This window comes from Pristiophorus japonicus, chromosome 8 (assembly GCF_044704955.1).
Source record: "Pristiophorus japonicus isolate sPriJap1 chromosome 8, sPriJap1.hap1, whole genome shotgun sequence".
In the NCBI taxonomy this organism is placed as follows: Eukaryota; Metazoa; Chordata; class Chondrichthyes; family Pristiophoridae; genus Pristiophorus; species Pristiophorus japonicus.
Window position 1 is genome coordinate 224,687,215 of NC_091984.1, and position 27,987 is coordinate 224,715,201.

Consider the following 27,987-nt stretch of genomic DNA (forward strand, 5'->3'; position numbering starts at 1 on the left):
ACTTCAAAAGTGACAGTTGGCAAACTCTTACACTTTCCATTTTTAAATTAAGGAATCCAGGAGGAAGTGGAGTTTTAGATGAGTTGGAATTTGAGTTAGACGAAGTCAAAGATCTGGAAAGCAGGGTGTTGAGAAATAGAGTGGATACAGAGAGAATGTTTCCACTTGTGGGGAAGAGCATAACTAGAGGCCATCAATATAAGATAGTCACCAAGAAATCCAATCGGGAATTCAGCAGAAACTTCTTTACCCAGAAAGTGGTTAGAATGTGGAACTTGCTATCACAGGGAGTGGTTGAAGCGAATAGTATAGATGCATTTAAGTGGAGGCTAGCCAAGCATATGAGGGAGAGGGAATAGAGAGTTATGCTGATAGATTTAGATGAAGGAAGACTGGAGGGGGCTCAAGTGGAGCATAAACACCGGCATGGACTCGTTGGGCCGAATGGCCTGTTTCTGTCCGTATATCCGATGTAATGTAATCCTATGTAAAATCGAGTCTGGAGGCAATGAAAGCATGGTTTCAGAGAACCAGAACAGAAGGGCTGAATAGCCTCCTTCTGTGCTATACAATTCTGTAATTCCCTATTCCTTATAGAAAGAATGAGAAAGGAAATTTCAGAATAACAATGACCAGAGCAGCATCAATAAAGTAGGTTACCAGCTAGAGGTGAGGGAAGTGTTCATGTGCCACAGGAAATACGGATTTAAATGAACACATATTTGAGAGACTATTACTACTTATGGCTTGTAAGTTAATTGATAATTATATATAAATTCCTTTTTAAATGTTATTTATTTACTCAGAGTTTGAAGGAGGAACCCATTCATATTCTGAACGTTGCCCTCAAAGAGGTTGATTGTGAGCAGGATGATGAACTGGTGCCTATCTTCAGCAGATTCTGCCAATCAAAGGTATCTGTACAATCTACCTTTTAGCCTTGGCCTGTGAAAGGCCAGCACTACAGCAAGGAGTGCTGTGGATATTGTCCTAGGTTGTGCCATGACAATTAAAGTTTTGCTGCTATTCATCACAAATGTTTTTAGGAATAGTATCATTGAAATAGGATCATTGTTACATTAGAAAAGTCAAGGATGAGAAAAAACGAGATGCTTTCCCATCTCCACATCCGACTGCATTTTGAGTTATCCTAATGTTTTTGTCTTTACTATTTGGTTCGGAGGATTATTCCAAGAGGTTCCTCTGAATACCTGTTTAAATTTACTGTTAACTAATTAAAGTATCATAGATGAGAAAACTATGGCATAAAATATCACTACTAATTTGTTCAATTTTCATGAAAAATAAACTCAAGGTCATTGAAAATGTTACTTTGTAACTAAACCAAATGACCAACATAGTAGTTTCTAGAGCAGGCTACTCCTGAGAAAGTTCGTTGATTTTGCGAGGGAAATCATCTAAAATTTCAGCTGATCCTTTTCTCTTATGTTTACAGAAAGCACTTCTCTTCGACTATGGAATCAGACGAATCACCTTTCTAGTTGGACAGAAGGTAAGCTTTTCTAAATTGGTCCATTGGTCTGTTTGAAGACTTTTAGATCAAAAATTATTTGCTTCAGTTCGAAGTATCCACAATGTGATCACTGAATTTTAGATTTTCTTCCCAATCTCTCTTTTTCTTTACAGCGAGAATTCCCCAAGTACTTCACCTTCAGGGCAGACGCTGAGGTACATGAAACCATTTGCTACTTGTAAAGATCAATAAGTATTGCTTCTTTGAGTTGTAATTGTATGCGATTTGGAACATGAGGAAGACTCCAAGTTTAGCGCTTGATGACAGGCCGTCCTTTTATTTCTGGGACCTGGATTTTTGAAAATCTATCCCTGAAAGTCCCCACTCTCTTCCAACTAACATGATTCTTAGTTAGTCAATACAATGTGTCCGTTATTTGGTACTGATTTTTAATTTCATTAAGAGGCCAGAATGATAGATAATGAGTGTAATAGAAATGTTACACTGGGGTCTTGGGAGGTACATCTGAGGTTGGGATAAAAGACTTTGTTGGGTTGGGTTAAAGAGAATTTTGACCTGCGCTATATCTGACCAGAGAGTGCTTAATGCTGATACTGATAGCTGAAAGTGTACTGCTCTCAAATGCTGATATTTTGAACTTAGATGAACAAACATTTTCATTTAGGAGGAAGAGTAGTTACGAGCTGGTACATCTTTGTAGTAATTGTTGAGCCTGTGAATGATTACAAAATCTTCAGTAATCTTAAAACTATCAGCATTCGTTTTCTTCAGTACTTGTCCTCAGTCTTTCATTTGAAATTTAAGTCTTAGACTCGCAAACAATTCAGGGAATTTCCTCTCCTGCTGGCCTTGTACGTTTTTGCATTGTAAGTTGAAGCAATGGGATGCTGACAGTTATATTACAGAAATGAAATGAATCAAACATCAGAATTTGCTTTATTAGTGTAATATCCCCAAAGTATAACCTTAAAACAATTCTAATAAATAAAATGTATTGTACCTGTTTTAACCTAGTTCTTTATATTTGTTTCAATTTTAAACTTTTTACTATAAGGTTTTCTTTCTGCCTCTCCCTGGGAAAAATTACCACTTGATCAAATCAAAATGCCTTCAGATGACAATTTCTTTTCACCCAGTCGAATATTTAACTGCATTTGAACTTGTCGTTCGAAGAGGTTGCCCGGATGAACTGATCCCTGCCGTGCAAAGCACGAACAAATCTTTTCACTGGTGACTCAATCACCAATCCCACCACTGCTACTAATTTGGAAACATTTGTTTAAAAACCTCTCCTAATACCTCCCTCATTCCCTGACCCGACTGAACTCCAGGGACAAAGAATCAACAAATTGCTTTGTAACACCTCTATTTAAGAAAGAAGGAAGACAGAAAGCAGGAAACTATAGCCTAACATCTGTCATTGGGAAAATGGTGGACTCCATTATTAAGGAAGTAGTAGCAGGGCATTTAGAAAATCATAATGCAGTCAAACAGAGTCAGCATGGTTTTATGAAAGGGAAATCATGTTTGATAAATTTGCTGGAGTTCTTTGAGGATGTAACGAGCAGAGTGGATAAAGGGGAACCAGTAGATGTCGTGTATTTGGATTTCCAGAAAGCGTTCAATAAGGTGCCATATAAAAGAATAAAAGATTACTCCACAAGATAAGAGCTCATGGGGTTGGAGGTAATATTTTAGCATGGATAGAGGATTGGCTAACTAACAGAAAACAGAGAGTCGGGATAAATGGGTCATTTTCCGGTTGGCAAACTGTAACTGGGTGCCACAGGGATCAGTGCTGGGGCCTCAACTATTTACAATCTATATTAATGACTTGGATGAAGGGACCGAATGTAATGTAGCCAAATTTGCTGATGACACAAAAATAGGTGGGAAAGCAAAGAATCTGCAAAGGGATATAGATAGGCTAAGTGAGTGGGCAAAAATTTGGCAGATGGAGTATAATGTGAGGAAATGTGAGGTTACCCACTTTGGTAGAAAAAATAAAAAAGCAAAGTATTATTTAAATGATGAGAGATTACAAAATGCTGCGGTAGAGAGGGATCTGGGGGTCCTTGTAATGAAACGCAAAAGGTTAGCATGCATGTACAGCAAGTAATTAGGAAGGCAAATTAAATGTTGGCCTTTATTGCAAGGGGGATGGAGTATAAAAGTAGGGTAGTCCTGCTGCAACTGTATGGAACGTTGGTGAGACCACACCTGGAGTACTGCATACAGTTTTGATCTCCTTATTTAAAGAGGGATATACTTGCATTGGAGACAGTTCAGAGAAGGTTCACGAAGTTGATTCCTGAGATGAAGGGATTGTCATATGAAGAAAGGTTGAACAGGTTGGGCCTATACTCATTGGAGTTTAGAAGACTGAGAGGTGATCTTATTGAAACGTATAAGATTCTGAAAGGGCTTGATAGGGAGATGCTGAGAGGATGTTTCCCCTTGTGGGGATTCGAGAACGAGGGGTCATAGTTTCAGAATAAATGGCTGGGCGGCGCATCCGCCCTTAAAGGGGAAGTGGCACCGCCGCAGCCTCATTTTATTTTAATTGCTGGCCGACTCTGCAATCAGCCCGACAATGGTGGCCACGGGTTTGGCTGGGCCACCAACAGCCTTACTGGGCTGCTGGCCCGGCTGAAATCCTCCCTGGTGGGCCAGTGGGCTCGGCGTAGGCTTCGCAGTGACATTCCCCTTTAAGTGAAGGGGAGGGACATTGATGCGTGTCAGCTTTGTGATGTAATGGAAGGCCGTTTATCTTGTTAGAACTATACCCTTGCAGAAATTTGTATTTTCAAAAGGGAAGAGGGGAGGAGAAGTCATTGCATTTACATTTCGAAGTCTCCGATGTGTTTGTGCCGTAAAATCTCATTATCCAGTTTGCAGAGGATCGTATTTATCGACATTTGGACCCTGCACTGGCCTTCCAGCTGGAACTCAACCGGATGCAAAACTTTGACCTCGCTGCTGTTCCCTGTGGTAATCACAAGATGCACCTTTACCTAGGTGCCGCCAAGGTGAAGAAGGGAGCAGAGGTCACTGACTACAGGTTCTTTGTCCGAGCAATAATACGACATCCTGACCTCATCACTAAGGTGAGGAGCCTCGGGATTATGGAATATCGGAGTGCAACTTTTTGATTGCAGCTCAGCAGATAGTTTGGCTTAGCACTCGTACTATTTTGACACTTGGCATGATCGACCTTTCACACCAAAAATTGAATCCAACCCAGCCAGATTTTGAGGTGGGAGGAAGAAGGTGATGGCAACATAAAAAAGCTTGAGCAAGAAAAGGCTATTTGATCCATCTAGCTTTCTGCTTCCACAGAGCATTTGATGAATCTACCCTATCGTGAACTCAACCCCACCCATTTAATCCCCTGGGAGAAAGTTCTGTACACCTATGGGCCAGAAATTGCCCCTCCCGGTAAGGCCTCTGGCCGCCTGAAAGCGGAGGCCACGGGGCGGCGCGGAATGGCCGCCGACTCTCCGCGGAGGGGCCGCCATTTTGCAAATTTCCTTTTATCAGGAGTGGAGCGATGTAGGGGACCGCTCTGCCCGTTTTCCCGCATGCCCGACCCCTTACCAACCGGCGCGGACTGCTGCCCGAAATGGCCCCGCGGAATTTCCCCATGGGAGCGCCGCCGCTGCCAGCCAGTGTCCCCAACAGCTTTTTGTGTTGGTGCACTCCTTGTTGGGCCTTGTTGGTTGGTGGTGCGGCTGCCCTTAAAGGGGAGGTTGCGTTGCTGGCAACGCCATTTTATTTTTTTACTGTTGCAATTATCCCCCCGGATTCGGCCGGGCCGTCAACAGGCAGCCTGGCACCTCCTTTTGGGTGCCAGGCCGCTGGCCCGGTCGAAACCCTCCCTGGTGGCCCAGTGGACCTAACTTAGAAATATGCAGAGCTTGCAGCGGTCCTCCCCTTTAACTGAAGGGGGAGAGACGTTGTGACGCGTCAGCGCAACGCGGCACGTCCAGATCGCGCTGACGTCATCAGGGGCGGCTAAGCTGCTGCAAGGGCACTTCCGCCCCTCAGCCGCAACTACATCTGCCCCGAGCCAAAACAAACGTCCCAGTGCCGAATATCAACAGCACCTCCGCCGCAATGCATGTGGCGGAGAAAAAATTTTTAAAACGGAAGGTGTGCCCCGTTTCGGGCAGAGGTGAATTTTTACCCCCTACTCACTGATTTCCAAAACCAATCAGAAAAACCAAGACTATTAAACCATTCTTTCATCTCCATTGTTGATAGCCCTGAACTATTGCTAACATTGCCCATCACATGAACATATGATGTCCTCCAGAATATTTTATCATCTCCCTCTATATCTATCTTTATAACCTCCAATCCCATTCCCATGTAGCAAAGCTGCGTTGCTTTCTAAGAACAGGTATTTAAACATGTGTGAAAAAGACATTTAAAACATGGTAGTATAGCTTGGAGAAGCTAATAAAATCTTGTATTAAAAGACATTGGCGATATACTAGAGAAGGAAGAAAAAGAGATGAGTTGAAGAAATTATTTTGAGGGGGTAATATAGTTGCTGAATAATAGCAATATGTTAAATAATACCCTAAACGTTTAGAAAATAGCAACTCCCAGCATAGTCTAAGCTGAAACAGCTGAAGGGGAGATGATAGCCAGAGTTCCATGCCATATTGGGTTACACTGGGCTTAATATTGTGAAGCAAAATTAACATTGGAATGAAATTCCTTACAGTAAATTCCAAGCTGCCAGCATTGCTTCCCCTTGTATGCTGTCCCTAATTTATGTAATTTGCATATATAGTGTTACCCTTCAGAGTGGAAACGGGATGAAAGGGATAGCACTAGGCCTCTCTTTGGTATTATTCATTAGGTGACCCAACAGAAGGTATTCTTTAGGGATATGAATTGAGAAGAACTTCCCCTAGATTAAATGTCAGACTTTTAAAGCTTGCTCTCTAGGGGCATTCCTGCAAGGGAAGGAAAAGTCATGTCAAGATCACACCTCTTTCAGGCAAACTTAGATTACCACTTGTCGAGGCCTCAGAGCAGTTGTCAAGTCGGGAATGGGGGAAAAAATAGAGAGCGTCTGATCCTCAAAAAAGAAATTACGACAAAATTAAAAGGAACTATTCCAGATCCCATTTTTGTTGCAATTTTAACCCTGTATGCTGTACATTTTGTAGGAAGCCTCTTTTGAATATCTACAAAATGAGGGGGAACGGCTGCTGCTTGAGGCCATGGATGAACTGGAGGTGGCTTTCAACAAACAGACTGTGCGCACTGACTGCAACCATATCTTCCTCAACTTTGTGCCAACTGTGATAATGGACCCATCCAAGGTTTGAAGAGTGCAGATTTCTTGTGGTTGTCTGGACTATTATCTCAAGAATGTTATTCTCTTTATTGATTGCGCTTTCTGTTCTTGTCATTAAACCCGAAGAAAAATGTTTTTAGAAAGCATTTTACTTTTTACTTAGCGGTGGGGAATTCCCTTGATACACATTACTAATACATGGCCTTGTGTATAAAATGGATAACTCCTACAGGTTCTGGGAGGAATTGCTTAGAACATGTCAAAGATGTAGCTACTTGAAATTTACAGTATGCACCTCTAGAATTCTCTTTCCCTTTTAATCTGAGGTTGATGCGGTAATATACATTATACATTTATATATTATACATTTGCTTAAAGTATTAGTGGCCTCTAGTAATAACATCAATGCTAATTTTATTATAATGACAGGCTGTCCAAATTGGCTATCTTTTGTTACGGTTTCCGGTTGGAATGTCAGCTGTTCACTGCACACTTGTATTTATATCGCTGAGTCTAACCCTACTCATGGAACTAAGTATTGTGGTCAATTGACCTGCCTTGTTAGATGATCTCTGCTCATGTCAATATACTGAACTTGCATAAAGGGCTGACATCCACCATCAACCTGTATTATGTAAGCCATTGGGGTGGTGAAGTTGCTCAAAACTAGAGTGTCAAATTTGTTGTTTGGGGGGCGGAATTCACATTTTCTTTCCTGAGGAAAAGCGCATCACAACATACATTTATTGGGATCATAATTTGTGTGAGGCCACTGAGTTTTTTGCTTTATTTTGGAGTTGAGAGTTGCTATCAGTACAATAACTTACTATTTTTCTTTCTTGAATATGTACGGTATGCACCTTGTAGGCCTCCTCATAGGACTGCTCCTGGGCATGGCCAAGGTGGCCATTAATTGGTCCAGGCAGTGGGCGGTTGAGGGGGTGGTTCAGCCCAACTGCCTGCCTCTCTTCCGCGGTTACATCCAAGCCAGGGTGTCCCTGGAGATGGAGCAGGTGGTGTCCACCGGTACGCTCGCGGCCTTCCGCGAGAGGTGGGTACCGGAGGGACTGGAGTGCCTCATCACCCCCAGCAACCAAATTTTCATTTGACCAAAGTTTTTCAAAAGTTTTGATTATTTTTCAGTTTTAGTTCCTCTTTAACAAGGGGGCACTTGATTTAAAGTTTACTTTAAAATAGTTGTAGAGCTGTTGAAAATCTCCTTCGAGCTTTTCAGTTCTGCGCGGAGGGGGTTCCTGTATGGGCTGCTCTTGCACAGCCTCCATTTTGCCATCCTCGTCTGCTGTCCGGACATGCCATTGCGGACCATCTTGCCGTCCGGAGGAGGTGGGGGTCCCCAATGGAGTGCTCTTTACGCAGAGTCCTCTCTTCATCTATTGGAGACTTAGCTTGGAGGGTGTTGCATGGGGCAGTCCCGTGCAATAGGTTTTTAAGTCGGTCCTGGACTCCCAGGCCACCTGCAATTTCTGCGGTCTAGAGGAGTCCGTGTTCCATGTTTATGTGTGAGGTTGCAGCCCCTATTCCATTATTTGAAGGGGCTGCTCCTCAATTTCTGACTGCACTTCAGTCCCACGCTCCTGATCTTTGGGCACCCAGTGCGGAGGGGAGCAGGCAGGTCGGAGGGCCTCCTCATAGGACTGCTCCTGGTCCTGACCAAGGTGGCCATTAACAGGTCTTGGCAGCGGGCGGTCGAGGGAGTTGTTCAGCCCGACTGCCTGCCTCTCTTCCGTGATTAAGTTCGCACCAGGGTGTCCCTGGAGATGGAGCACACGGTGTCCACCGGTACACGCGCGGCCTTCCGTGAGAGGTGGGCACCGGAGGGACTGGAGTGCATCATTTCAACAGGGAACAAAATTTAAATTTAATTTGATTTGTCAAGGATCCCTTTAATGTTTGTCAGTTAATTTTTGTTTTTTTGTGCCCTTATAAAAGGGGGCACTTGTATTAATGGTCTACAACATAGTTGTAGAGCTGTTGAGTTGCGAGTGGCTTAGCCAGTCACGTGATGTTCACAAAACTCAATAAAACCCCAGCCAGTTGGGTTCAGGGGATCCACGATGAGGCAGATGGTTATGAGCCTGGTGGATGAACTGGTAATGTGGAGTGTGATTGTTAAATCTTTGCTAATAAGCCAACTAGTTCTTAATAGTAATCTGTTGCTATGAATACTTAAGCAAAGAACCCATGAAGCAAATACATTACATACGGCTTTATTAAGTATTTACCAAACCATCAAAGCACATCTTTACTTCTCTTGTAAATGCTGGTGTCGCAACGAAAGGGATGTGTGACTCTTCTCCCCGCTATAAAATCTGTGCCTTTTTATTGCATAGATTTGATGTTTATATATTTTTGTCAATGTTTATTTTCAGATTGAGAAGTCCGTCCATGACATGGTGATGAGGTACGGGAGCAGGCTGTGGAAACTCAGGGTCCTGCAGGCCGAACTCAAAATAAACATCCGTTTAACTCCCACAGGAAAGGCAATCCCAATCCGTTTGCTCCTCACCAATGAATCTGGATATTACTTGGATATGAGCCTGTACAAGGAAGTGACGAATGCCAGAACTGGACAGGTACATGCTTGTTGAATTGGGGGATACGTGTCTAGAAAATATGGACCCATTCTAAAACTCCATTCCATTTAGAAAGGAGGAAAAAAAACTCAACAAAAAGCCAAAGACTGCAGATGCTGTAAATCTGAAAAAAAATTGCAAGTGCTGGAAGTAGGTCAGGCGGCCTCTGCTGAAAGAAGAGAGGAGTTAATATTTCGAATGCGAACCCATCATCACAAGGGAGGATATTACAGACGAACAGCATTTAAACAGGCACAGAGCAATGGAAGGGGGAGGAATCTTCATTCACATTAGAAGTGGAAAACAGGAGATGGTTAAATGGCAAAAATGATATAAGCATGAGACAAAAGGAGGCATAATGACAGAAATTACAAACTTTAGGAGACTCAGGGAATGTATGAATAGCTGAAGGAGGTAAGGGTAGAAATATAAGTTATTAAACATAGAAACATAGAAAGTAGGTGCAGGAGTAGGCCATTCGGCCCTTCGAGCCTGCACCACCATTCAATATGATCATGGCTGATCATTCACCTCAGTACCCCGTTCCTGCTTTCTCTCCATACCCCTTGATCCCTTTAGCCGTAAGGGTCACATCTAACTCCCTTTTGAATATATCTAACAAACTGGCCTCAACAACTTTCTGTGGTAGAGAATTCCACAGGTTCACAATTCCCTGAGTGAAGAAGTTTCTCCTCATCTCGGTCTTAAATGGCTTACCCCTTATCTTTAGACTGTGACCCCTGGTTCTGGACTTCCCCAACATCGAGAACATTCTTCCTGCATCTAACCTGTCCAATCCCATCAGAATTTTATGTTTCTATGAGATCCCCTCTCATTAGTTTAACATCTGTAGTGGGGAAAATGCTTGAAACTATCATTAAGGAAGAAATAGCGGGACATCTGGATAGGAATAGTGCAATCAAGCAGACGCAGCATGGATTCATGAAAGGAAAATCATGTTTAACTAACTTACTGGAATTCTTTGAGGATATAACGAGCATGGTGGATAGAGGTGTACCGATGGATGTGGTGTATTTAGATTTCCAAAAGGCATTCGATAAGGTGCCACACAAAAGGTTACTGCAAAAGATAAAGGTACGCGGAGTCAGAGGAAATGTATTAGCATGGATAGAGAATTGGCTGGCGAACAGAAAGCAGAGAGTCGGGATAAATGGGTCCTTTTCCGGTTGGAAATCAGTGGTTAGTGGTGTGCCACAGGGATCAGTACTGGGACCACAACTGTTTACAATGTACATAGATGACCTAGAAGAGGGGACAGAGTGTAGTGCAACAAAATTTGCAGATGACACTAAGATTAGTGGGAAAGCGGGTTGTGTAGAGGACTCAGAGAGGCTGCAAGGAGATTTGGATAGGTTAAGCGAATGGGCTAAGGTTTGGCAGATGGAATACAATGTCGGAAAGTGTGAGGTCATCCACCTTGGGAAAAAAAACAGTAAAAGGGAATATTATTTGAATGGGGAGAAATTACAACATGCTGTGGTGCAGAGGGACCTGGGGGTCCTTGTGCATGAATCCCAAAAGGTTAGTTTGCAGGTGCAGCAGGTAATCAGGAAGGCAAATGGAATGTTGGCCTTCATTGCGAAAGGGATGGAGTACAAAAGCAGGGAGGTGTTGCTGCAACTGTATAAGGTATTGGTAAGGCTGCACCTGGAGTACTGCGTGCAGTTTTGATCACCTTACTTAAGGAAGGATATACTAGCTTTGGAAGGGGTACAGAGACGATTCACTAGGCTGATTCGAGAAATGAGGGGGTTACCTTATGATGATAGATTGAGTAGACTGGGTCTTTACTCCTTGGAGTTCAGAAGGATGAGGGGTGATCTTATAGAAACATTTAAAATCATGAAAGGGATAGACAAGATAGAGGCAGAGAGGTTGTTTCCATTGGTGGGGGAGACTAGAACTAGGGGGCACAGCCTCAAAATACGGAGGAGCCAATTTAAAACCGAGTTGAGAAAGAATTTCTTCTCCCAGAGGGTTGTGAATCTGTGGAATTCTCTGCCCAAGGAAGCAGTTGAGGCTGGCTCATTGAATGTTTTCAAGTCAAAGATAGATAGATTTTTAACCAATAAGGGAATTAAGGGTTACGGGGAGAGGGCGGGTAAGTGGAGATGAGTCCACGACCAGATCAGCCATGATCTTATTGAATGGCGGAGCAGGCTCGAGGGGCTAGATGGCCTACTCCTGTTCCTAATTCTTATGTTCTTATGTTCTTATTCTTCTAAATTCCAGTGAATATAAGCCTAGTCGATCCAGTCTTTCTTCATATGTCAGTCCTGCCATCCCGGGAATCAGTCTGGTGAACCTTCGCTGCACTCCCTCAATAGCAAGAATGTCCTTCCTCAGATTAGGAGACCAAATCTGCACACAATACTCAAGGTGTGGTCTCACCAAGGCCCTGTACATTGAGGCCAACATTGAGGCCAAAGGGCTGCAAAGCGCCTAGTAGAAAGGTAGGTGCTGTTCTTGGAGCTTAGGTTGAGCTTCATCGGAACAGTATAAAAGGCCAAAAAACAGAGGGGCTGAAGTGGGAAGTGGAATTAAAGTGACAGACGGCAGGGATCTCTGGGTCACACTTACAGACAGAACAGAGGTGTTTGCAAAACATTCACTTAATCTTCTTTAGGTCTTCCTGATATAGAGGAGACTTCAAATACGGTATACTAGGTTGGAGGAAGTTCATATAAATTGTTGTCTTACCCAGAAGGAGCATTTGGCGTCCTGGACAGTGATGTGGAAGGAGATGAATAGACATGTGCTGCACCTCCTGTACTTGCATGGGAAAGTGTTAAGGGAAAGAGAGCTGCTGGTAGGGGTGTTGGAAGAGAGAGTCAGGATATCAGGAAGGAAACAGTTCCTTCAGAAAGCAGAGAGGGGAAGATGTGTTTGATGGTGGGATCAAGTTGGAGGTGGCGAAAATGATGGAAGATGATCTGTTGACTACAGAGTCTGGTGGATGGAAGGTGGGAACCCAATCATGCTTGTGAGACAGGGAAGGGGTGAGGGTAGAAGCACAGGAAATGGGATGGACCGACCTGGTCGAAGGTATTGTCTAATGCAGTGGAGGGGAATCCTTGAGGAAATGGAGGATATTTTAGACGCTCTACTGTGGAAGATGGTATAATCACATGAAACGATGATGGAGAGATTCGAAGAAGGGCATGGAGTCCTAATAGGAAGCCAGGAGGGAAGAAACATAATCCAGGTAGCCATATGAGTCATAATAAATGTCAGTGAGAAGCCCAGGAAATGCGCTTTCATGCTGAATTCCTTTAGCGTTATGCTCAAATTAAAATTCTAATAGCTTTGATCTCTCTTGACCTGTGCTTTACAGTGGCTAGCTCCTGTATAACCACACAAACTAATGCAGTTCGGGAGTGTTTAAACTAATATGGCAGGTGGATGGGAACCTATGCAGCGAGACAGGGCGAAGTAATATGGAGTCAGAAACAGATGGTAGAAAGGTAAAAAGCAATAGTTAAAAGCCGAGTAAACAAAGGCAAGAAACAAAAAAGGCCACACTACATCATAATTCTAAAAGGACAAAGGGTGTTAACAAAATAAACCTTAATGCAAGGAATATCAAGCCTTTTGTGTCTTAATGCAAGGAGTATCCGTAATAAGGTGGATGAATTAACTGTGCAAATAGATGTTAACAGATATGATGTGATTGGGATTACAGAGACGCGGCTCCAGGATGATCAGGGCTGGGAACTCAACATCCAAGGGTATTCAATATTCAGGAAGGATAGAATAAAAGGAAAAGGAGGTGGGGTAGCATTGCTGGTTAAAGAGGAGATTAATGCAATAGTTAGGAAGGACATTAGCTTGGATGATGTGGAATCTATATGCATAGAGCTGCAGAACACCAAAGGGCAAAAAACGTTAGTGGGAGTTGTATACAGACCTCCAAACAGTAGTAGTGCTGTTGGGGAGGGCATCTAACAGGAAATTAGGGGTGCATGAATAAAGGTGCAGCAGTTATCATGGGTGACTTTAATATGCATATAGATTGGGCTAACCAAACTGGAAGCAATACGGTGGAGGAGGATTTCCTGGAGTGCATAAGGGATTGTTTTCTAGACCATTATGTCGAGGAACCAACTAGGGAGGAGGACAACTTAGACTGGGTGTTATGTAATTAGCAATCTCGTTGTGCGAGGCCCCTTGGGGAAGAGTGACCATAATATGGTGGAATTCTGCATTAGGATGGAGAATGAAACAGTTAATTCAGAGACCATGGTCCAGAACTTAAAGAAGGGTAACTTTGAAGGTATGAGGCGTGAATTGGCTAGGATAGATTGGAAAATGATACTTAAGGGGTTGACAGTGGATGGGCAATGGCAGACATTTAGGGACCGCATGGATGAACTACAACAATTGTACATCCCTGTCTGGCGTAAAAATTAAAAAGGAAAGGTGGCTCAACCGTGGCTATCAAGGAAAATCAGGGGTAGTATTAAAGCCAACGAAGTGGCATACAAATTGGCCAGAAATAGCAGCGAACCCGGGGACTGGGAGAAATTTAGAACTCAGCAGAGGAGGACAAAGCGTTTGATTAGGGCAGGGAAAATAGAGTATGAGAGGAAGCTTGCAGGGAACATTAAGATGGACTGTAAAAGCTTCTATAGGTATGTAAAGAGAAAAAGGTTAGTAAAGACAAACGTAGGTCCGCTGCAGTCAGAATCAGGGGAAGTCATAATGGGGAACAAAGAAATGGCAGACCAATTGAACAAGTACTTTGGTTCGGTATTCACTGAGGAGGACACAAACAACCTTCCGGATATAAAAGGGGTCAGAGGGTCTCGTAAGAAGGAGGAACTGAGGGAAATCCTTATTAGTCAGGAAATTGTGTTGGGGAAATTGATGGGATTGAAGGCCGATAAACCCCCAGGGTCTGATGGTCTGCATCCCAGAGTACTTAAGGAGGTGGCCTTGGAAATAGCGGATGCATTGACAGTCATTTTCCAACATTCCATAGACTCTGGATCAGTTCCTATGGAGTGGAGGGTAGCCAATGTAACCCCACTTTTTAAAAAAGGAGGGAGAGAGAAAACAGAGAATTATAGACCGGTCAGCCTGACCTCAGTAGTGGGTAAAATGATGGAATCAATTATTAAGGATGTCATAGCAGCGCATTTGGAAAGAGGTGACATGATAGGTCCAAGTCAGCATGGATTTGTGAAAAAATCTGGAATTTTTTGAGGATGTTTCCAGTAGAGTGGACAAGGGAGAACCAGTTGATGTGGTGTATTTGGACTTTCAGAAGGCTTTCAACAAGGTCCCACACAAGAGATTAATGTGCAAAGTTAAAGCACATGGGATTGGAGGTAGTGTGCTTACGTGGATTGAGAACTGGTTGTCAGACAGGAAGCAAAGAGTAGGAGTAAATGGGTACTTTTCAGAATGGCAGGCAGTGACTAGTGGGTTACCGTAAGGTTCTGTGCTGGGACCCCAGCTGTTTACATTGTACATTCATGATTTAGACGAGGGGATTAAATGTAGTATCTCCAAATTTGTGGATGATACTAAGTTGGGTGGCAGTGTGAGCTGTGAGGAGGATGCTATGAGGCTGCAGAGTGACTTGGATAGGTTAGGTGAGTGGGCAAATGCATGGCAGATGAAGTATAATGTGGATTAATGTGAGGTTATCCACTTTGGTGGTAAAAACAGAGAGACAGACTATTATCTGAATGGTGACAGATTAGGAAAAGGGGAGGTGCAACGAGACCTGGGTGTCATGGTACATCAATCATTGAAGGTTGGCATGCAGGTACAGCAGGAGGTTAAGAAAGCAAAATGGCATGTTGGCCTTCATAGCGAGGGGATTTGAGTACAAGGGCAGGGAGGTGTTACTACATTTGTACAGAGCCTTGGTGAGACCACACCTGGAGTATTGTGTACAGTTTTGGCCTCCTAACTTGAGGAAGGACATTCTTGCTATTGAGGAAGTGCAGCGAAGGTTCACCAGACTGATTCCCAGAATGGCGGGACTGACCTATCAAGAAAGACTGGATCAACTGGGCTTGTATTCACTGGAGTTCAGAAGAGTGAGCGGGGACCTCATAGAAACGTTTAAAATTCTGATGGGTTTAGACAGGTTAGATGCAGGAAGAATGTTCCCAATGTTGGGGAAGTCCAGAACCAGGGGTCACAGTCTAAGGATAAGGGGTAAGCCATTTAGGACCGAGATGAGGAGAGACTTCTTCACCCAGAGAGTGGTGAACCTGTGGAATTCTCTACCACAGAAAGTTGTTGAGGCCAATTCACTAAATATATTCAAAAAGGAGTTAGATGTAGTCCTTACTACTAGGGGATCAAGGGGTATGGCGAGAAAGCAGGAATGGGGTACTGAAGTTGCATGTTCAGCCATGAACGCATTGAATGGCGGCGCAGGCTCGAAGGGCTGAATGGCCTACTCCTGCACCTATTTTCTATGTTTCTATGTAAACTCCACTTGGATGCCTGGGGCACTTCGATCCCTATTTGCCTTTGAAAAATCGTAACCCTTGAAATTTGCCTACTGTACTTGTATTTAGATCATGTTCATTTCGTATGGAGATAAGCAGGGGCCTCTCCATGGAATGTTGATGAAAACACCTTATGTCACCAAAGACCTGCTCCAGGCAAAGCGATTCCAGGCACAGTCCTTGGGAACAACATATGTATATGACTTTCCTGAAATGTTTCAACAGGTAAGATTGTTTTTTCATCTTCCATTAGCAATTTTCTGTTCTCATAAAGGTGTTGAATTATTTTATGAGGAGCAGTTCCACGGATCCTGGGCACACTCTAATATCTTGTGGGCGTCAGCAGGCTTTTTAATTGTGATGGACATCACATCTTCACCCAATGTTCACACACGTTATCTGGTCAAGTGTGACAATTCTTCTGGATATATAATCAGACCACATAGTGGAGGCTGTGTCAAACTGAAAAAAGCATCTTTCCGCAGATATTCATGACAGTGCGGGAAGGTGGATTTTGAGATGGAAGATCAGTCATGATCCTATTGAATGGAGGAGCAGGCTCGACGGTCCGAATGGCCCACTTGTATTTTTTATGTTCTTATTTTGAGTTATGTTACAGGAGACTATTCAGTCAAAGCGTACGATAATGAGGCGCACAGTTGCTTGTTAACTTACCTATGTTGAAAGCCACTACATGATTTGAAGTAATACATTCTCCACAGAGTTGGATCCTGTTCCACGTGCTAGCTTCTAAATGCAGAACAAGTGTCTTAAATACTTTAAACCCTCATAATTACGCAGCACATACCAGCTTAAAAAGTTGCTGGTCCCTTATATCTAGTATAGTATGGCCTGTGTGCAGCATGTCTTACCTTCCGTATGTGTATATTATATGTGAAGTGCCCCCCCCCCGCGCCCCCCCCCCCCCAGACATGAGCTGATATTCCTTCCTCTACCATCCCATAGAGATTATGTAAATAGCATGCATTTTTGGATGGTGTTTGCATCAGCCTCCACTGTCTCACTTCCCAGCTTTTGATCCCACTCTTTAGATGGAGCGCAATTATATCTCCACTGGCTTCCTCCTGGTACATTACTCATTGTACCTGGATACTAAATGTTGTCCTGGTTCTTCAAACCCAGATGCCTCACCACAGCCAAATCCAGTGTTGTCCTCGCCCAATATCCACTTTTCAGCAGCTATTACTGAATGAGGATCGGGAATGAGAAACCTAGATGATTCCGCCCTTTCCGAGCTACTGAAGCCAATTGTGTTGCCTCAGCTAAGGTCAGCTAGTTCAGCACAGATGAGAGGTCTTCTTGTTCTGTATAACTCAGTACCGTACTGTAATGTATGCACCTGTGAGTATGCTCACAGATTTGTAGAGCTATTGAATTGAGAGTGGCTTAGCCACAAGACTCAATAAAACCCCAGCCAGTTGGGTTCAGGGAATACACGATGAGGCAGGTGGTTGTGAGCCTGGTGGATGAACTGGTAATGTGTTATGTGTAATGTGATTGTTAAACCTTTGCTAATAAACCAACTAGTCCTTAATAGCAGAACCCATGAAGTAAATACATTACACTTACCACGTGTGTTTACCCATTTAGCTATTTAGAGAACATTCATTGGCCACTTTTACATGATATATGCCATATCTGATAAGCAAAACCTTGCTAAAACTTACTAAACCTTGATCAGATTATGCATTAAAAAATCTGATAGGAGAATTAATCTGAAAAGGTTTCTATCTTTTCCTTCTGTGGCCCAGGCTCTCTTTAAGCTGTGGGGACCTGATGAGGAGTATCCTAGGGAATCACTCCTGTGCACAGAACTTGTGCTGGACTCTCAGGGTCAGCTGGTGCATATGAACAGGATTCCCGGAGTTAATGAGGTATGTACAGTTCACTTCTGTTTTATTGACCAACCCAAGTGAAGGGCCAAGGCCCATAGTGCACAATGTCACTAAAACTGAACACAGGAGGACAGAAGATGAGAGCCATTTAAAAAGTAATGGCAAGGTGTTACCAAGGGAATGGTGCCATGCCTTATAATTATAAATTACAAGATCTTCCTTCCCTAGAAAGAAAGCAAGAATTTTCATCAGCATGGCACATACAACACGTGTTTGCTGACATCAGCAGTGAGATGCGTGCACATCTGCGGACGTGTTTTTTTTAACTGCTATATAGATATTAATAAATCCAATAGGGAATTCAGGAGAAAAGTCTTTACCCAAGGAGTGTTGAGAATGTGGAAGTCGCTACCTCAGGGAGTAGTTGAGGCAAATAGCACTGGAACAGTAACATTTGCTCCTAATAGTGGACACCTATTAGAAATGGATACTTTTGTCCCCATACCTCATAAAAATGGGCTTAGAATCTGGTATTACTTACCTTGAAAAATTTGTAGCTTATTTATCACGCTTTCAATGATGGTATTTTTGAACAAATCTAGTTCTCTCCAAAAATATTGCTCTTAGAAAGATCATTGTACAGGGTATTCATGTTTTTTAAATTATCACTATTGATAATGGCCAGGGCAACTGTTAGCTGTTTGTTGCCCTCTTTCCTGATAGAATAACAAAGTCCTTTGGTAAGGATGGTGTGCTGCCTATATCTCAACCCATATATCATCAGCCTTTGTCACAGTTACATACCTCCCTGCACTAAATATGGTGGTATCGGACTTTCCCTCAGGTAGGAATGGTGGCCTGGAAAATGAACTTAAAAACTCCGGAATATCCTGAAGGACGTGACATTGTTGTCATTTGTAATGACCTCACTTACAAGATTGGCTCATTTGGCCCAGAAGAGGATTTGCTGTTCCTGCGGGCATCTCAACTAGCCAGAGCTGAAGGCATTCCAAGAATCTATATAGCAGCTAACAGTGGTGCCAGGATTGGGCTTGCTGAAGAGATAAGGCATATGTTCCAGGTAGCCTGGGAAGATCCAGATGATCCATACAAGGTAAATCCTTTTTTCCTTCTTCTTCTGCCTTCATAGTTTCTCAATTCCAGTGCACTGTCTTTCCATTGGATGAGTGTAAGTCCCTAATGCTTCCACAAGTGTACCCTGTCAGATGGTTAATAGGACAATGTTGTGGTGTACAGCCTAATCCAAATCTGGGTATAGTTCATTTGTTAATGATGGATGAACAATGATGGGCAGGTAAAGACTCTCTGGTCCATCCTGCCTGCCCCACACAATTGTGATGTCTTGTGTATCACTATATATACACTGCCCACCCCACCGAAACCATGTGATCTCCTGGGAGTGGCGAAAAAATAGATAAAAACCCAGGCCAATTCGGGGGGAAAAAAATCTGAAAGGTTTCTCTCCGACCCATCTAGTCGATTGAAACTAGTCCAGGAGATCACTCTGACTCTGAATTCCCTGAAGTACCTGCTGTCTGTAAATAAAATGTTCCCCACCCGCTGCCCACAATCTGAAGCAGGGAATGGTAGTATAATGGTTAAGTTACTGGATTAGTAATCCAGAGGCCTGGACTAATGATCCAGAGACATGAGTTCAACTCCTGGGGAATTTTAATTCAGTTAATTAAATAAATCTGTAATTAAAAAGCTAGTATTAGTAATGGTGACCATGAAACTACCGGATTATTGTAAAAACCCATCTGGTTCATTAATGAAAGAAAATCAGCTGTCCTTACCTGGTCTGGCCTACATGTTCTCCAGACCCACAGCAGTGTGGTTGACTCTGAAATGGCCGATCAAGCCACTCAGTTGTTCAAGGGCAAATAGGGATGAGCAATAAATGCTGGCCTTGCCAGCAACACCCACATCCTGTGAATGAATACATTTTAAAAAAGGTCCAGCTAATTCTATTCATGCAGCCTAAGTGAAAGTAGTTTCACTAAAGGGGTGTGCAGCACATCCATAGACACAAAGAGCAAGCAAGGTAACAGAGGGAAGCTTTTGCCATTTCAGATGTGACCCTTGTAATATTCCAGTACTGTATTTCTCCCATAACAATTGAAATAAATCTTATTTTATCCTCAAAATGCAAATTGCATCACTTTGTACACATGCATTGTCAATTAGGAAGATTGTTCAACTGATCAAGAATATAATTTAATTATGAGTTTATCTGTGGCTTTTAGCTCTATAGTTTTGAAATATAAATAGACCGTTCTGGATTGCTACTTTTTAATTTTAATTTTTTTTCTAATATCCATTTATTTTTCTAATATCCATTTATTTGTCAGGGCTTCAAGTATCTGTACTTGACACCTCAGGACTACACCAGAATTAGCCCCTTTAACTCTGTGCACTGTGAACATGTGGAGGAGGATGGAGAGTACAGGTGAGTATCAAAAGCAGCAAAGGTTGGAAGTCTGAAATTAATATACTGCCAGCATCTGAAAAAACTCAGTCAAGCAATCTGGAAAAGATGATGAGTGGAGACAAGCCCCTTTCTCAGATTGAGGGAAGAAATTAAATCCACACAAGAACCAGCACTCGCTTAGAGGCACATTGATAGAGATTTCAGACTAGGTTGTCCATTCGCCCACCTGCTTCAACTAACAGCATGGGCCATAAAAATATTCTAAAGCTAATGACTAAACACTGCTGGTATCCATCAGTTCTCTTCTACATATGATATGGTGGTTTGATGTGCTGGGCCTTCAGAAAAGACTCTACGTGTGTTTTAGCTGAATAATACCTTTTTTATGGGAACAACATTTTAGTAGTGCCACTCTTACAAGCTTTTACGGCACTTGTTCCAAGCAGTATTTTACACCATCATTAATGGCCTCTTAAACAAAATTGGTTGTGTAGGAAGGACTGTGTGACCTTTCTAACTATGGCTCTGTTTTCTAGATATGTTATAACTGACATTATTGGCAAGGAGGAAGGTCTGGGGGTGGAGAATCTGCGTGGAGCTGGTACCATTGCTGGAGAATCCTCCCTCGCTTACAATGACATTGTCACCATCAGTCTAGTAAGTGTGATAGAGTGTGCTCCTCCGCAGTTATACGTTTATCAGTGGGTCTCCTGTGCCATAGCTCACTGTAAATCATTATAAGAATAAGATGTTATACCATGTTCTGCCGCTTAGGTGGCGCTGTGTCCCTTTAATGTCTCAAAGTAAATGCAGACTCAGGTCAGCATTTCATTGAATAATTAGACAGCTTTGCAGATTGAAAAATAATTTATATTTTAGGCTACAGGTCAGATCAAAAATGAAAATAGTGAATCTTGCATGACATTCCTCACAGCAATTTTATAAGAATGGAAAGATGATATCATTATAGTTGTTGGAAATAAAATAAATGGTTAAAAAAGCAAGATAAGTTTAGTTGTAGATACATAGAAATTGATTTAATGAGCAGAGAATTGGATGGAATGGAAATCTATGAGAAGGTCTTTGCATAATTTTTTAAAGGGAGGTTTAGTTAAAAGTGAATTAATTTAAGTAGAATTGTAAATGAAAAAGTATTTGTGGTCTGGAGTCTTATAGCCTTGAGGATTTGCTGGGATTGAAATTATGTGGTCTGGCTGTTCATGCATTCAATATTGGTACTGTATGGTAGAGGGAGTACTGTAAAAAAAAAAAAAAATTGTTCCATAATGTGTCCCTTTTGGGGAACACAGGCTGACGTGTGGCTGCCGTCACTGGTCCATGGAGAGAAAGTGTTCATTAATCATTGGCCCAAAATTTGCGATTGGAGGCTTACCGCGGACGGATGCCTCCGTTCTGCAAAAAATCTGCGAATTTACCTGGTGGTCTTGGAGGTTCATAGATTCACGGTCCTGGGCCTCTCCGGGTACCTGCGAGTAGAGGCCCACGTATCCCAGGGGCTCAGGCGGTTACAAACGCCCCTGGGATCATGTGAGCTTGTCTAACCAATAAAAGAAGGGAATCCCCATTCATACATAAAAATACACGAACACATGACATAAATAAAACAAATTACATATTTAAAATGAATTAAAATGCCATTTAATTAAATATTTTAAACAAAGATTTAACTTTTTGAAAAAAAATATAAGTTGTAATGGGGCTAAAAATAAACTTACCTTAAAAGACAGGATTTCTAATATATAGATGAGTGATAACATTTTCATTTTCTATTTTTTAAAACTCTTACACTGGTAAAAGCATTCGATACGCCTGTTTTTACCAGGGCATAAGAATTTCAAGGGCATTCGCCGGGCAGAAGTTGGGCAAATAGCCCAACTCTCTGCCCGCAGAGTCCCATTTCTTTCAGATTCGTACAATCTGTCAAGAGGCAGTGCATGCCTAAACCTGGAAATTGCGGGGCTCCTACGGGCGCATGCACACCTCGTACACACCCGTATGCGCCGCAAATTCAGCCCCATTGCTGTGAGTGGAACAAGAGCTTTTTAGAGCTCTGTCCTGCAGCGTGGGAAGCTTGAGTACAATCATGGGAGTGGGTGGAATAAGTAGATGTTTAGAGAAAGAAAAAATTTGTGAAATCGGGACTAAATTAGAATCAAGGGGGTAGAAATTGTCCCCTGCCTGAATCTCCGTTTCGATGGTTTTTGCCGCTGCTGTGGTTCAGGTCGCCTCTTGAGCGACATTCGGCTCTTTGTTGTTTTTTTTCCTTGGATCTGGAACTCGATCACAATGGGGGCGGTGACAGCAACTGAAGGGCGGAAGTTGGGTGCGGAATGGAGTGACCGCCGCAATGATGTCATCACGGCGCCACGTCACCACGACTCTCCCCTTCACTTAAAGGGGAGAGCCTCCACGATTATAAAACTTTGGACCACTGGGCCACCAGGGTGGGTTTCGGCTGGGCCAGCAGCCTGGCACCCAAAAGGGGGTGCCAGACTGCCTGTTAGCGGCCCGGCCGAACCCGGGCGCATATTTGTCAGGCCAACCTGGCAGTCGGCCGGCAAAAAAAACCCATGGTGGCAGCGGCAGTGAGCCCTGCCCTTTAAGGGACGCCGCATCGCTGCTGCAGAAGGCCACAGCCTCACTGGACCACCAGGAAAAAGCTTGTTTTGGCACCGCCGGGCGGGCTGAAGATTTTTGGAAGAGAATGTTGACGTCGAGTGGGGGGGGGGGGAATGGCAGGGGTGGGGTGGGAGGGTATATTGATGGTGCGCACGGTGATGGCGCACTTAAGGCGGATAGGCAGCAGTGGAGCTGTGGGGGGGATCAGTGCACCACTGGGAAAACGCGGAAGGGCATTGGGCTATCAGCGGTCATTCCACCAAAGGTTGGCGGCCACTCCACTCCGCAGTGTGGCCGCCGATTTGCGGTGGTAATAGGCTTTAAGGAAAGAGACAATTTCGGCCCCAAGATCTTTTTTCTATTATCTAAATAAACATTGAAACAGTAAAATAAATATCAATGTTTCTAGTCAAAGGGAACTCTTTTTACTCATCCCTCTGTAATGGAGTTAATGTGAGGAATCTCATGCTCAATAGGTCACAAGCAGAAGAAAAGAAAACAGATTAGGAACTTCAAGGATAGAATTGGTGTCAAAAATACTTTGTCTCAGCCCACTCCCTAGGAAAAGGATCACATTTGTAACCCCTGTCTTTAGAAGAGGAGATCCCTCCTTGGAGCCTAGTTAGGAAATAGATGATCCAGCTTATACCTGAGGAATGGAAACTTTGGTGAGATACAGGTGCTGTCAAAACCTGTGCAACTTGACTGTCTTCGGGAGAGAGGAGCAGGAGAGAAATTCTGGAGAAAAAAGTAGTTAACAGATGTGTGCCTGGAACAACAGCAAACATTAAACAAAAACCAGAGACAGTGACTTGCACATCTGTAATAGTTGCTGGAGAGGAAACCACTGTGATTAACAAAAGCTAAACAAAAAATCTTACTTTATAAGACTTAATAGAGTAGAAATTGTCCTGCGCGCTATTCATAATGGATTGGTTAATGTGTTTGGTGAAATTCCTCTGTTCCTGTTTAAAATGGGTTAGAAACTTAAAGGGGCTGAAATTCACCCCCGCCGGAAACGGGCGCACCTATCGCTTTTGTAGTGTTTTGGCTGCCGCATTCAGCTCTTTGTTGTTTTTTTTCGAGCGGGGTGGAAGTCGGTCATAGTGGGGGCAGAAGTGGGGGCTGGAACAGAGTCTCCGCCGCTATCAATCGTCAGCATGCAAGAGGGGGAGCCAGGCTGCCTGTTGGCGGCCCGGCCAAACCCAGGGGCACAATTGTTGGGCCGACCTGGCAGTCGACCAACAAAAACAAATAAAATGGCGGCCACGGCAGTGCGCCCTCCCCTTTAATGGTGGCCGCACCATTATTTCAAACCCAGTGTACCGACAGAAAAAGCTGTTGGGTGCACCGGCCGGAAGACTTTCTCAGCTGAATTTCGCTTCCAGGGCAGGACATTGGAGGTGCATGCTTTGAAGACGCACTTAGGAGGTTTCGACAGCAGCGGGGCAGAAGTGGGGGGAGCGAGGCGGATATGGTCACCGCTAGAAAAACCCCTGAGGAGAATTTTGCGAGTGGCGGCCATTCGACGAAAATCGACAGATGTTTAACATCGCTGCGTGGCCGCCGAGGCCTTATCAGGAGGCTGAACTTCGGCCCCAAAATAGCAAACCGTGGAGCTTCACCTGAACACGATAACCAGTTTGTGACAAATACGATATAAAGGAACTTCTTCCCCAAAGGATCTTTTGGTATCTATCAATACCATCTTCAAATATTAACTGCCAGCAGAAGTTGGAAAGCAGTGACAGGATTGGTCCAAGTCAGCATGGATTTATGAAAGGGAAATCATTCTTGAAAAATCTTCTGGAATTTTTTAAGGATGTAACTAGTAGAGTGGACAAGGGAGAACCAGTGGATGTGGTGTATTTGGACCTTCAAAGGCTTTTGACAAGGTCCCACACAAGAGATTGGTGTGCAAAATTAAAGCACATGGTATTGGGGATGAATCCTGACGTGGATAGAGACCTGATTGGCAGACAGGAAGCGGAGAGACGGGATAAACGGATCCTTTTCAAAATGGCAGGCAGTGACTAGTGGAGTGCCGCAGGGCTCAGTGCTGGGACCCCAGTTCTTTACAATATACATCAATGATTTAGATGAAGGAATTGAGTGTAATATCTCCAAGTTTGCAGATGACACTAAACTGGGTGGTGGTGTGAGCTGTGAGGGGGACTCTAGGAGGCTGCAGGGTGACTTGGACAGGTTAGGTGAGTGGGCAAATGCATGGCAGATGCAGTATAATGTGGATAAATGTGAGGTTATCCACTTTGGGGGTAAAAACACGAAGACAGAATATTATCTGAATGGCGGCAGATTAGGAAAAGGGGAGGTGCAACGAGACCTGGGTGTCATGGTCCATCAGTCATTGAAAGTTGGCATGCAGGTACAGCAGGCAGTGAAGAAGGCAAATGGTATGTTGGCCTTCTTAGCTAGGGAATTTGGGTATAGAAGCAGGGAGGTCTTACTGCAGTTGTACAGGGCCTTGGTGAGGCCTCACCTGGAATATTGTGTTCAGTTTTGGTCTCCTAATCTGAGGAAGGACGTTCTTGCTATTGAGGGAGTGCAGCGAAGGTTCATCAGACTGATTCCAGGGATGGCTAGGCTGACCTATGAGGAGAGACTGGATCAACTGGGCCTTTATACATTGGAGTTTAGAAGAATGAGAGGGGATCTCATAGAAACATATAAGATTCTGATGGGACGGGACAGGTTAGATGCGGGTAGAATGTTCCCGATGTTGGGGAAGTCCAGAACCAGGGGACACAGTCTTAGGATAAGGGGTAGGCCATTTAGGACTGAGATGAGGAGAAACTTCTTCACTCAGAGGGTTGTTAACCTGTGGAATTCCCTGCCGCAGAGTGTTGTTGATGCCAGTTCATTGGATGTATTCAAGAGGGAGTTAGATATGGCCCTTACGGCTAAGGGGATCAAGGGGTATGGAGAGAAAGCAGGAAAGGGGTACTGAGGGAATGATCAGCCATGATCTTATTGAATGGCGGTGCAGGCTCGAAGGGCCAAATGGCCTGTTCCTGCACCTATTTTCTATGTTTCTATGTTTTAAGTGTCTGACCAGAAAAACTTAGATATTCCTTTTTGTACTTTGCAGGTGACTTGCCGTGCAATTGGAATCGGCTCATATTTGGTGAGGTTGGGACGACGTGTGATCCAAGTGGAGAATTCCCATATCATTCTCACTGGAGCCAGTGCATTGAACAAGGTCAGAATAAAGCAAACTGGTTTCTATTACAGCTGACAAAGCATTGTCAAATTCGAACCAAATCAACCCAAGCCCATTGAACCTTTTGAGCTGGATTTGAACCACTGAAATTCCCATTCCCATTGCCATGACAAGATGATGTGATGGAAAGGTAAGGTGTAACATCAAGGATGGATACAGTCCGCCTGTGCAGAGAATGGGAGGTACGGGATGCACTGATCACCGTTCTTCAAAGTGGAGATGGTGCACCGAGTGAAAATCAATGGTAGACTTTCAAAGACTAAGTTGGGGTGTTGTGCTTTGATCCCCAGGACCTGTGCTCAAATCCCGCTAAGAATGGTGATGAAGGATTGTGGTCTGCCGCTCTATGGATCCTAATGGAAATTAATTAGGAACTTGTGCCAACTTGGAAGTGGGCAGAAAAAACCCACAGAACAAAACTGAATCTGATTTAATATTCAAATGGTAGTCTCGCTCCAAGGACATAAAGAAGGCTGGTAATTGCAGTAAGAGGCTAAAGCATGTTTTGGGGCAGAATAGAGCGGACTTTACTCCGTGTAGAACAATGCTATACCTGACCTGGTAGTGCTGGCAGCAAGATACGTTCTATTCCCTTGCAATGAGGTTGCTCACCCTGATTTTTACTGACATGGAAGTTGGCTGTCTGACCTTACCAGGCTATTGTATCTCTCGTGGCCATGACTGATTTTTAACTTCCTCACAATATTTTGTTTCTAACAGTGTAAACTAACTGCGGTGGAATTATCTCTGATCCAAGTCAGTGTTTTCCGTGGTCACTGTCAAAGAAAATGGCTGCCACATTATTTCTCTCACCCCATCCTGTTAAATAAATTGTGTACTTTCTTCCTCACAGGTTCTTGGCCGTGAAGTGTACACGTCCAACAACCAGCTGGGTGGAGTGCAGATCATGCACAACAATGGAGTATCGCACACCACTGTCCCTGATGATTTTGAGGGAGTTTATAACATCTTAGAGTGGCTCTCCTACATGCCGAAGGTATGACTGTGCAGGTTTAAAGCACAGCTCTGCGTGAATACAGGTTATAGTAAAAGATGGAAGGTTCTTCGTTAGTTTAAAATCTTTAAAGTCTCAGTTGTGGATTAATCGATCTATAGTAAACATTTTGCTGGTACGATTGGCATCTATCTAGTGTTCATAGGGTCTGTTGAAGCAAAGTAGTCGGATAAAGGTTCATGATTGTTATTCTCCATATGATGAACTCTGATTCTCTGTTATCCTATCTGGAAAGGGAAGTGAGTGGGTGGAAGAATTCAAGCAAACATGCTTCCCCACAGGAAAGAAAAGGCGAAGGCAATTTTAACAGAGTGACTGCTGCCAACGAACCAGAAGCTGCTGCCAATGACAGGAAACTGTGTTGGTTTAAATATTAATGTATCGTGGTTGGTTTAAGTAATAATGTATAATAATTTCACCGGGCGGGTTTGTGGAGATGTATTTGTTCAGAGCGTGAAGGGAAAGAAGAAAATTAATAAAAATAGACGGTTGCTGAGTTTTGCTGGCGCAAGTTTCCTTTGCCTGACGCAGCTCTGTTTGGCGGTACTGCAGCCGACCTGCTCGGTACAAAAGCGGGCCCTGTAGGTTCTTCTTCGGGGCTTGAGGCCTACACCGGGGTGTTTACAAAGCCTCCCTGTCGGTCCCATTGCTCCCTAGTGCCCCACCGCCTTCTCCCTGCCCCGGAATCTTTTCTCCGCTTTCCGTCTCCATCACCCGACTGCCGGCACTGCACAGCCGCAGGACCCGCCCCTCCTGCACCGAGCCTTCTCTGTGCACCAGGCCCCTGCAGTATTTATAGGCTTATTCTATCGCTGGGAATGTTCTGGATAAAAACTAGCGCCAAACAACTTCAACTTCGTTGGCAGCAGCTGCTGTCAAATTTTAAGGG

The 27,987-nt window shown here is 43.7% G+C and overlaps 1 protein-coding gene across 4 annotated transcripts in view; it reads left to right on the forward strand.

The window, feature by feature from the left end:
• Positions 1–27,987, forward strand: part of acacb (acetyl-CoA carboxylase beta) — a 221,639-nt gene that overhangs the window by 145,012 nt on the left and 48,640 nt on the right. For all 4 annotated transcript variants that reach the window (XM_070887996.1, XM_070887993.1, XM_070887994.1 and 1 more), the window contains 13 exons: positions 807–914; positions 1,457–1,513; positions 1,648–1,689; positions 4,387–4,602; positions 6,679–6,834; positions 9,200–9,403; positions 15,964–16,119; positions 17,667–17,789; positions 18,595–18,864; positions 20,123–20,220; positions 20,739–20,859; positions 25,952–26,062; positions 26,937–27,080. In XM_070887996.1, the coding sequence (XP_070744097.1) occupies positions 807–914; positions 1,457–1,513; positions 1,648–1,689; positions 4,387–4,602; positions 6,679–6,834; positions 9,200–9,403; positions 15,964–16,119; positions 17,667–17,789; positions 18,595–18,864; positions 20,123–20,220; positions 20,739–20,859; positions 25,952–26,062; positions 26,937–27,080 (1,806 nt within the window). The remainder of the gene's footprint in view (positions 1–806; positions 915–1,456; positions 1,514–1,647; positions 1,690–4,386; positions 4,603–6,678; positions 6,835–9,199; positions 9,404–15,963; positions 16,120–17,666; positions 17,790–18,594; positions 18,865–20,122; positions 20,221–20,738; positions 20,860–25,951; positions 26,063–26,936; positions 27,081–27,987) is intronic.